This window comes from Peromyscus eremicus, chromosome 16_21 (assembly GCF_949786415.1).
Source record: "Peromyscus eremicus chromosome 16_21, PerEre_H2_v1, whole genome shotgun sequence".
NCBI lineage: Eukaryota > Metazoa > Chordata > Mammalia > Rodentia > Cricetidae > Peromyscus > Peromyscus eremicus.
Genome location: NC_081432.1, coordinates 24,542,460 through 24,553,301, shown reverse-complemented (window position 1 = coordinate 24,553,301; position 10,842 = coordinate 24,542,460). Strand labels below are relative to the sequence as shown.

General features: G+C 50.1%; 1 protein-coding gene across 2 annotated transcripts in view; it reads right to left on the bottom strand.

Annotated features, from left to right (window-relative positions):
* Window positions 1-7,408: 7,408 nt before the first annotated feature.
* The window catches only part of Adamts14 (ADAM metallopeptidase with thrombospondin type 1 motif 14), a 73,885-nt gene continuing 70,451 nt past the window's right edge, over window positions 7,409-10,842 (bottom strand). For both annotated transcript variants that reach the window (XM_059281742.1, XM_059281743.1), the window contains exons 21-22: window positions 10,383-10,493; window positions 7,409-8,484 (exon numbers count right to left, since the gene is read on the bottom strand). In XM_059281742.1, coding sequence (XP_059137725.1) covers window positions 8,009-8,484; window positions 10,383-10,493 — 587 coding nt within the window. In that variant the 3' untranslated portion in view covers window positions 7,409-8,008. The remainder of the gene's footprint in view (window positions 8,485-10,382; window positions 10,494-10,842) is intronic.

The following is a 10,842-nucleotide window of genomic DNA, read 5'->3' as shown; positions in this document are numbered from 1 at the left end:
CCCTGGCCCTATGGTGGGCCCTTCTTTAATTTCTCAAGGTGTATTGCCAAGGCGTGATTACCTGTCACTGTGGATTCTCATTCATTTTGGTTCATGGTTCAGTCCCTGGTCAGTGGCTACCCTGCTACAGTCCTGAGAGGCAGAACGTCATGATGACAAATGTCATGGTGAAGAGTATGGGGTAAGGAGGCTGTTCATTGCAGTCAAGAAGGAGGGAGAAGAGAGAGGAGTCTCGAACAAGATGTAGTCTCTGGGGACATGCCCCCCCCCAACTGGGCACTTCCCTCCAGCTAGTCCTCAAGTTCCCACCCCAACTCCAAAAGTTCCCATCACCTCCCAACAGCTGGAATCCATCAATGGGCTCATCTTGAGGTAGGAGCCCCTTGTAATTTAATCACTTGGAGTTGAATGGGTTCAGCCGTTTGAAGGGTGGGGGGCGACTACCTGGGATGTCCACTCCTCCTCTTCCTAGGTTTGCAGAAAGCCCAGCTCTGTCCAACCAGAGCATAGAACCGATTAATGGGGAAGACAAGCATTGGGCCAAGCATAAGCCGACCTTGGGAAGATTTTGTGCTGGCCCCTGAAGTTCACACGATGCTGACCCCTAAACTTCACAGGATGCTGTCTATCGGTCATCAGCACTCCATGGAGACAAAGTGCTGGACATACCCACTTTATGTCCTTGATTCTCCCACATGCATTCCCATACGTGAGGCATTAAAATACTAAGCGTTGCCGTGTGGTGGTGGTGCATGCCTTTAATCCCAGCACCTGGGAGGCAGAGGCAGGTGGATCTGAGTTTGAGACCAGCTTGGTCTACAGAGTGAGTTCCAGGACAGCCAGGACTACACAGAGAAACCCTGTCTAGAAAAAACAAACAAACAACAAAAACAAAAACCCCAAGTGTTAACTTTTATGCTTATTTGTTACATAAAACCTCACCATGTTTAAGAGCACGGCTCAGAAGCATCAATAATGTTCCAACTGCTCTGGAATCTTCCTCATCCTCTCCCAGAGTGGTTCCTCTTGCAAAAATCGAACCTCTGCTGCCATTAAACAGGAACTCTCCTTCCCTCCTCCAAGGCACTCCAGCCCTTGTTCTTTGTTTTGTTTCTGAGGGTTTGGCTGCTCTGGATTTAAAGCACCTCTTCCTGATTGCTTACACCACATAACAATGCTTTCAAGATTCATCCATGTAGCATGTCAGGGTTTCCTACCTTTTTGAAGGCTAAATAATATTCCACTGCACGGATAGATCATGTATTTGGGGTTAGTGTGTGTGTGTGTGTGTGTGTGTGTGTGTGTGTGTGTGTGTGTGTTGCTAGGAAAGTGCTCTACTGTTGTGGAATATTATTTTAACCAGGCAAAGATGTGTTACATTTGTTTATGTGGCAGAATTTAACCGTGTAAAGGTGTGTTATATTTGTTTATGCTGCATTTTTTTAACATGTAAGGACGTGTGTTTAATTATGTAAAGATGTGTGGTATTTGTTTCACCTTGCCTGCCTAAGGCACCTGATTGGTCTAATTAAAAAACTGACCGGCCATAGTTAGGCAGAAGAGGAGGTGGGGCTGGCGGTCAGAGAGAATAAATAGGAAGAGGAATCTAGGCTCAGGAGAAGAGAATGAGGGAGGAAGAGAGGGACACGCCTAGAGCAAGAAGCCAGGCGGCCCGCAGACACAAGAAGCAGTGAAAGTAAGATACACAGAAGGAAAGAAAAGTAAAAAGCCCTGAGGCAGCCGGGCGGTGGTGGCACACGCCTTTAATCCCAGCACTCGGGAGGCAGAGCCAGGCGGATCTCTGTGAGTTCGAGGCCAGCCTGGGCTACCAAGTGAGTTCCAGGAAAGGCGCAAAGCTACACAGAGAAACCCTGTCTCGAAAAACCAAAAAAAAAAAAAAGCCCTGAGGCAAAAGGTAGATAAAGAGAAACAGGTTAATAAGTTAAAAGAGCTAGCTCAGAAATGAGCCTAAGCTAGGCTGAGCAATCATAACTAATAATTCTGTGCCATGATTTGGGAGACGGTTGATGGCCCAAAAGAAAAAGCCTGGTACACTCCATCACTGAGTTACACTCCCTGTCCTGCCCCTAGACCACACTGTTGGTGTATTTATTCCTAGACCACACTGTTGGTGTATTTATTCCTTGATGCACAATGTCAGGTGGGTCCTACTTCTGCCCATTGCGTATGATGATTCTCTGGGAATAAGCATCACATCACGGGTACAGCAATAGATTTCTATGTCACATGTCAACAAAAGAACCCAGAACTAACCTAAAGATATGTAATATGCTAGAGAGAAGGTTCTAGAATTAGAATCTTTATCACCAGAGTTCTGTTCTCAGTTCCTAACGAGCCCCTTCCTTGCTAAATATGAGCCACGCCTACCTCCCCACCATGAATTTTGTTACAACTGCTGATCACCTACTCTAGTCCTAATATTTGTTTGCATTTATCCATTTTATTCCTAGATGTAATCCTGTTCCAAGCAATAGTCTCTCCACATCGTGGTTTTGGTGTATTGTTCATAAAAGTTTCTCCCGTACATGAAAATAAATTCTGGGGCTGGCAAGATGGCTCTGTGGGTAAGGGCCCTTGCTGCCAAGCCTAGCGGCCTGAGTCAGATTCCCGAGGACCTACATGGTAGAAGAAGAAACAGACTCCTTGCAAGTTCTCTTACTCCCATAACTGTGTCCTAGCACGTGTCCTCAAACTCTCTCTCTGACTCCCATAACTGTGTCCTAGCACGTGTCCTCAAACACTCTCTCTCTCTCTCTCTCTCTCTCTCTCTCTCTCTCTCTCTCTCTCTCTCTCTCTCTCTCTCTCTCATACACACACACACACAGTGAATAAAACGTAATAAAAGCTTTTAAAAATAAAAAACTGGGTGGGGAGGGGGAGAGGATCTGGAAGGACTTGGGGGAGGGGAAGAATATGAAATGAAAAAAAATAATTGTAAATTTAAAAGTCTCACTTACTCTAAATAAACTGTCTCTCTGCATCACCAAAGTTCACCTATTCTGCTACTAGAACATTCTGATCATCTTGGAGAGTACTGATCAAAAGAGATGGCGAGATAGTGTTACAATGAAGACTGAGGACAGCTCTGTGGACGTACACAGGAATGTTCCAGTTCCTGTTTCTCTCACCCAGTCTGCTTGCTCAACAATCAGCTCCCCACCCCCCATCCCCCAACCCTCTCCCCCCACCCCTGCCTTGTTCCACATCAATAGATGAGAAAGGGACAGAGAAACATTTTCATCAATGGCAGGGAAGCCTGTCCCACAGTCTGGCTTCAAACTCAGTATGTACTACCGGAGCATGGCCTTGAACTCTCGATCCTTCTGTTTCCATTTCCTGTGTCCTGGGACTACCGGCATGCACCACCAAGTCTGGTTTCATCTTCGATTCTTAAATATTTAATCTACACAGAACTTTTAGGAGGTAGATACTCTTGTCACAATTAGGTAAGGCGCTTAAAGAAACCATGTGTGGGCTTGGCAGATGGTTCAGTGACCTGGGTTTGGATACTCAGGACCTACCGAAAAGCTAGGCACAGCAGTGAACATCTGTGATCCTGGCACTTCTATGTTGAGATGAGCGAGCCAGGAGATTCCTAGAAGCTCATGGGCCAGCTATCCTGATACACAAAGCAGTGGGTAGCAAGGGTCTCTCTCTCAAGGCAGAAGCCTAGGACTGACAACTGAGGTTGTCTTATGAACCCCCTACACAACGTGTGCAAAATAACAGCCCTGATCTTACCAGGAAGACTCAGATAATCTATAGAAAGTGCTAAGCAGGATGCTGCATTTAACAGGCACTAGTGGCCTATGCTTCTCATCAGCACACAGAAAGCAACTGAGGCCCGGAGAGGGCTGAAGTACTTGTTTTGAACCTGCAACACCAGAGCTGAGTCTGCTCTGGACACTCTGGGAACACCTGGTTCTTATTCTTGGCAAAAAGCTCTCAGGCAGCACACCCTCGTTTTCATGGTTTTGCCTGGAGTTCAAGAGCCCTCCTCAGCTCTGCTGCAGGCCCCAGCTGTCCACTCTGGAGAACTCAGCCCTCTCACACCCCGTGTTCAAGGATCCCGTCACGCACCCGCAGCCTCCAGGCTGGGAGCCGTTCCCAGGTGCTTTCCACATCTCTTGGCTGCGCCACCGCCCGGCGGGTCTTCAGCTCAGTCTCCTGGTGTGCAGTAGCGAAGCTCCCCCCCCCCCCCCCCCGGAAGGGAAGCTATGGTCATAGTCACACAGTAGGAAGCTCAGCGACACCCCTGTTAGGCCTTTATCATAGGCCCACTTTTCAATCATGCTGTTTGCAAGGGAGTCAAGATAAGTAAGTGTGCTCCCCCACCCCACATCTCCCCACCTTCCACTTCATCTCTTTCTGAAGGGTCTCTTGTATCCCAGGCTGGCCTTGAACCCTATAGCATCGGACGACTTTAAATTTTGGACCCTGCTGGGCGGTGGTGGCACATGCCTTTAATCCCAGCACTCGGGAAGCAGAGGCAGGCGGATCTCTGTGAGTTCGAGGCCAGCCTGGTCTACAGAATGAGTTCCAGGAAAGGCACAAAGCTACACAGAGAAACCCTGTCTCAAAAAACCAAAAAAAAAAAAAAAAAAAAAAAATTGGATCCTCCTAATTCCACTTCCCAAAGTGTTGAGATCACAGGCATGTACTACCGCATCTCGATTATGTGATGCTGGAGATAGAACCCAGGGTCTCCTGCCTGCTAGATGTATTACTTTGCTTTTTTGCTCCTATAAAACACTGACCCAAAACCACTTGGGGATGGAAGGGTTTATTTGGCTTACATGCCCTGATCACAGTCAATCATCCCGGGAAGTCAGGGCAGGAACTCAAGTAAAAGCAGAGGCAGGAACCATGGAGGAAAGTGTTTTTCTGGCTTATTCAGCTTTCTTACACCACCCAGAACCACCTGCTCAGGGGTGGAACTGTCCACAGTAGGCTGGGCCTTCTCCTATCATTAATCAAAAAAATGGACTCCCCAGACATGCCCACAGGCCAATCTGATGGAGACAATTCCTCAACCCAGATTCCTTTAACCTACATATGTGTCTAGGTTTGTGTCAAGTTGACAGAAACTTGCCAGCATGCCAGGCAAGCACGCTACCATCTGAGTCACACCCCCAGCCTATTCCCTGTTCATGTGTACAGATGGGCTCAGGGACCCCAGGAATGCTAGACCTCAGGACTCCTTGGTGAGGCCTCATGCCCAGCCTGGACTCTGTGGGCCCCAAGGATATGCGGTGGCCCTGGAGGTCCCTTGGGCTGTTTTCTGGGCCCCTCTTCCTTGCTTGGGCCCTGGAACCTAGATGTTTATTGGGCAAAGGTTTCTCGTGTTGTATAACATTTAGACAGACCCACTGGCCACTGCCCAGAGCAATTTAAAGTAAAAGTGCAGTGATGGATTGGTAATGTCTGATGTGAGCACAGGCTGGGGACATGCAGCGTGTGTTCTACATGTCTTTCTGCCTTGTTCAATAAGCCAGAGCTGGGGCCTCTAACACCATCTCCCTAGGTCGGGCCTCTGAGGTGTGCACTCCCAGGCCCATGTGGCTGTCCACAAAGAGGCAGCTCTCAGGAGCAAGCATTCTGTCGAGCAGTGGAGATGGAGCTTGGCTGTGAAGCCTACACTGTCTGAACAGGCTTGGGAAATCCTTGCAAGTTAGCAGAAAAAAGGCAGGTACTCTAGGTTGGAGGTGTGTGTGTGTGTGTGTGTGTGTGTGTGTGTGTGTGTGTGTGTCGGGGGGTCTGTATAGTCTTGGCCAACATCCCACAAATGTCAGGGAAGAGCCAGTGTAGTAATAGATTATTGATGTCTGACACAGACACAATGTAAGACATGGATTATTCCTTCATCATCCATCCCTCCCCCACGACCCAAGCACTTCTCTCTCTTAGAAGAGAGAGAGGGCCCACTACGCAAGCACTCTACTAACAGAAGCTGAGGCACAGATGGGTTCTTTCTCCCCGTCCCCCAACCTCTGCAGTGCAGGGGATCCAGGGACTCTCGCATGCCAGGCAGGCACTCTACCAACTGAACCGTATCCAATCCAACGGACTGGTACTTTAAAAATCACACAGTGAGTTGCACACCAGCCCTTCTTGCCCAATAAGACGCCACCACCCTTCCTCCTGCTTGGCACCCAGCTCCTGCTTTGACCCTTCCAGGGAAACACTGTTTTGTCACCACCTTCCAAGGAACCCACCCCTTGTAGGGTTGCAAAGGTCTGATTATTAAAAATCATCCTACCATGGGACCAAAGATACCCGCCCAGCCGTCTCCATCCTTGGCTTGGCAGCTTGCCCAGAGCTAGTCAGCACCTTTGGTGGCCCTTCCTAATTTGTTCTCACCTGCAATCATCTTACAGCTGCTGGGCCCACCTTGTAGAGCACTGGTTTCATTGCCCCCGTACTCCAAAACAGAAACACACACACATACACACACACACACACAGCACCACTTTTGCACCCCAAAACAAAAACACTGAGGGCAATGTTAATAAATAAGTAACACTTTAAAAATCAGAGTCTCCAGGCTGGTCCACACGGGACTGACTCAGAGTAGTCCCAGCCACCTGCCAAGTGGGGAGCAGTCACGGGAAAAGCACGCAGAGTCCCCAGGGTCCCTGCTTCCCACGAAGCTTGCAGGCCAGGGGCCTAAGGCTTCCCTTCCTCATCTGAGGAAGGTGGACAGATAAGCACCGATGCCACTGACCCTGCAAGTGAGGAGCTAGACCATTTCCTGAGAGCCAGAGGGCCATGGGAGGTGAGCCGGGCTCCATGCATCCTCCCTACCCCAATCCAGGAGCAGCAGCTGGCATCCTGCCCCGGCCATCCACAGGGTCCGGCTGAGTGGACTCTAGGCCTTGTGACCCACCAGCCTGACCTTCTGAGCATCACACACTCTGTCCCACCTGGAGCCAGAAGGAAAGACCCCAACTCTAACAGAAGCAGTCCTCAGCAGAGAGTAACGACTGAGGGGTACAGTCTGGGAAATGACATCTCTCTGGTACCTGGTGGTCACCTTTCAGGCTGGGCCTCCTTCGAGCCCTAGGGGTGACTGAAGTTGCATTTCCTGGTCCAACCAGGGGTCAAGCCCTAGTTGGGAAACCCCTGGATGTTCAAGTTATATATCCAGGCCTCTTTCTCTGGTGGCTTGGGTGTAAGATTGGGAGGTCAGAGCCAGGCGGTGGTGGCACATGCCTTTAATCCCAGTACTCGGAAGGCAGAAGCAGGTGGATCTCCGTGAGTTTGAGGCCAGCCTGGTCTACAAAGTGAGTTCCAGGACAGCTAGGGCTACACAGAGAAACCCTGTCTCAAAAAACCAAAAGCAAAAAAAAAAAAAAAAAAAAAAAAAAAAAAAAAAAGAGAGGTCAGTCTATAACCTGGAGTCACCAGCAGTGACATCTACAAGGGACAGAGTGAATCACAAAAGTGACCCCACAGCCAGCAAAGGTGAACTGATCTCTGTCCTGGAGTTATGAGCGGCCCTCAGCTGACAAGAGCCACGCCTGAGAAGAATTCCTTTCCCCTGCCTGCCTTTGAGCAATCCCACATCCCCAGCCCTGCTTTGCCTTTGTGGGAGGGGGGCTGTGCAGGTCTCCCTGGCAGTCAGAAGTCAAGGACAAGCAAGCATCTCGGACAGACCCCTGCATGAGCTTCAGCTCCCCCACCCCCACCCCTCCCAGTGGCTGTGGGAAGGGGCTTTACTGAGCCCGGAGGAACCAGATCTCAGGAGCTACTTGGAAATGGAGCCCAAGCTCTTCTGGCTGAGGTATTTCTGGTTAGGGCAATCCCTGATTTCTCTCTTCCCCCAACCCTGTTCATGGGGTTTAGAGCATCACAGCCCCAAACAGAACAAGAGGGTAAATAATTTAAAAGGAAACCTGTGCTACTTCCTGTCTCCTGTGTTTGAGTCCTCTGAGCCAAGGTCACTTGGGACCGCGTGCAGAGTGTAAACGTGACCTGAGGGATGGGTTCAAGTCACTGGGGAGGTAGCAGGAAGGCTGGTGCCTTCGTGTCCTGGTTCCTCCCTGGACTGACCTGGACCCTCAGAGGCTGGCACAGCTGTTTGGGTCCAGCCCGAAGGTGGTGGGGTGGCAGGAGAATTACCCTCCAGTGCTCTAGGACTTAGCATCTGAGGGGTGAAGGGATGCAGAGTCCCTGAGGAGAGATTGTCCGCCAGCCCTGGCCGCTGTGTGGTATGGCTTTGCCGATGGTCTTCCACTCTGGTTGGCCCCCTTGTAGACTCTACCTCCTCCTGGGTAGCCTTGGGTCCTGGCAGGAGACTCCCAGGAGTGGAGGAGGCGGGGGGTGGGTCCAGGCTGGCATTGGGACCTGAGGCCTTCTTGGTGCAAGACTCACAGCACAAGCGGAGGTAGCCAGGGATGGAGCAGTAGCGGTCCAGTACCTTCATCTGGCAGAAGACGGACCTGTCTCCCACACAGGGCTCCACTGCACAAACACCGAGGCAGAGGGATGCCCATCAGGAGAGGACACGATGACTTGCTCCACCAGCAATCCTTCCTCCTCCTTCTGCCCTGGCTGGAATCGCTACATAGCTCATTCCAGAGGGGTCATAGTTCCACCCAAGAGGACAGAACCCTTCCATAGGGAAGAGAAACTAAAATGCCCCCCACCCCCAGCATTAGCATCATTGGAACTTTGATGGCGAGGCTAATTGTCAGGTTCTGTGCAGACCTACTGCACCAGAACCTCTAGAAGTAGGGCAGCACTGTTTTAACAAATCCTCCAACAACTTCCAGTACGTGGGAAAACCCAAGAACTATGGCTCTGTCTGGTTCAACCATATACTCGGTTATACATTGTCTTCATCAGGAAGCTCTGCCTGGGGAGTCTGGGCTGGGGCCTGAAAGTCTAGACTCCCCAAGTGTGAATCTAGAGGAAGCTGGAGCCCCTGCCTCCCCTAGCCACCCAGTGATCCCTGCAGCCAATGGTCAGGCGAACATCCAGTGAGCTCACCTGTAACCCATAGATCAGTCTCCAGCCACTTGTCGGAGTACAAGTGGAGCATTAACCCCCTACCACTAAATCTCAAGCAAGAAGATTGTGGCTGAGGTGTTCCAAAATGGTGCTAGGATTGGTCAAGGTGCAGCTCTTTAGAGAAAAACGTGATGGCAAGAGCGCAGCTTTGGACTAATTGGTGCTCAGGACTGCTGGAATCAAGAGCAAGCAGGCTCTGGAGCAGAGACAATGGAAGCCAGTGACCTCTAGATGGCGCCAAGGCTCCAGAGTCAGAATCCACTTCTGCTTTGAAAGATTTACCCGGCTTTGTGTGTGTGTGTGGGGGGGGGGGGGCTGGTTGGGGAGGATGGAGGAACAAAAAAGTCAAAGGGTTGCATAAGGTCACATCTTTAACTAGAATTGAATTCTGCTCTTTCTACAGCTCATCTTGCCAGACCCCAGTTGGAGGGAACGGAGAGAGGACTCTGGTAACCTAGGGAGGAAGTGTAGTATAGCAGGGCAAGTCTTTATTCACAGAGACATAAAGACCACAGGGCGAATGAATTGCTACCCCTGTGATGAGCTCACTGCAGTAGCGAAGGATCCTCACTCCCATAGTTCATTTAGCTGCCCTGGGGAAAGCAGTGTGTATCTATGGCTGCAGATCCCCAAAGGGTGGATGCAGACAGGATTTAGAATCCAGAACTCTGGGGCATGCTTTGTGGATTTCTAAAACAGGACGCCCTCACAACAGTGGGACAGTACCTTGTCTCCAAGCATGACCAATGTCTCTGCAGCAGAAGCCTATGTGATTTCTTTTCAGTCTGGATCAAGTTTGGCCACCACAGGGATAACACCAAACTTAGAGCCCAAGCTCTCAGGGTTAATGGGACTCATGTGCTGCGGGATGTCTTTCTGTATGCTGTGAATATGTGTTGCTCTGATTGGTTGACAAATAAAGCTGCATTGGCCTATGGCAGGGCAGGATGGAGCCAGGTGGGAAAATCCAAGAGAGAAAGGAGAGTGAAGCAGATGCTGCCAGGAGAAGCAAGATGTAAAGTACCGGTAAGCCACAAGCCACATGGCAAGGTATAGACTTAGAGAAATGGGTTAATTTAAGATATGAGAGCTAGCTAGCAAGAAGCCTGCCATGGCCATAGCTTGGAAATAATGCAAGCCTCTGTATGTTTACTTGGGTCTGAGCGGCTGCAGGACCAGGCAGGACACAGGAAAAGTTCCAACTACAATCATGGAAGAGGACATGGACCAGAATGGTATCATTCATACTCTCTGAGGCCACCCAGGCAGGTAGGCACTAGGTCTGTTCCATTGTCAGGCTCCAAGCCCTGCAAGGTTGGGGGAGGGGAAGGGCCCACAGCTGTGCTTACTTGTTGAAGTCCTGTTCATGGGAGTCAGGGGCCTGGATTGGGGTTCCCAGTGTCCCACTTTGGTCACAGGGTCCTGGACCTCAGCCTTCACTGTAGAGTTCTGGAGAGCTCCTGTGAACAGAGACAGAGCTGTAGTATACACACACAGGTGGGCATCTCTTATCCAGAATGCTTGGGACCAGAAGCACTCCAATTCTAATAATTTCTCCTGGGATTTGGAATACTCATATAGACTTAATGAGGACTCTTGGAGATGAGACCCAAGTCTAAACATGGGTGCATGGATTTCTTCTTTTTTTAGTTCATGTATTTACATTTTGTTGTGTGTGTACAAGCATGGGTATGTGTGCCCCAAACATGTGCAGAGGTCAGAGAACAGCTTGGAGAAGTCAGTTCTCTACTTCCACCATGTGGAGGGAGAATCTCCAACGAGACTGAACTCGGTCATCAGGTTTGGCAT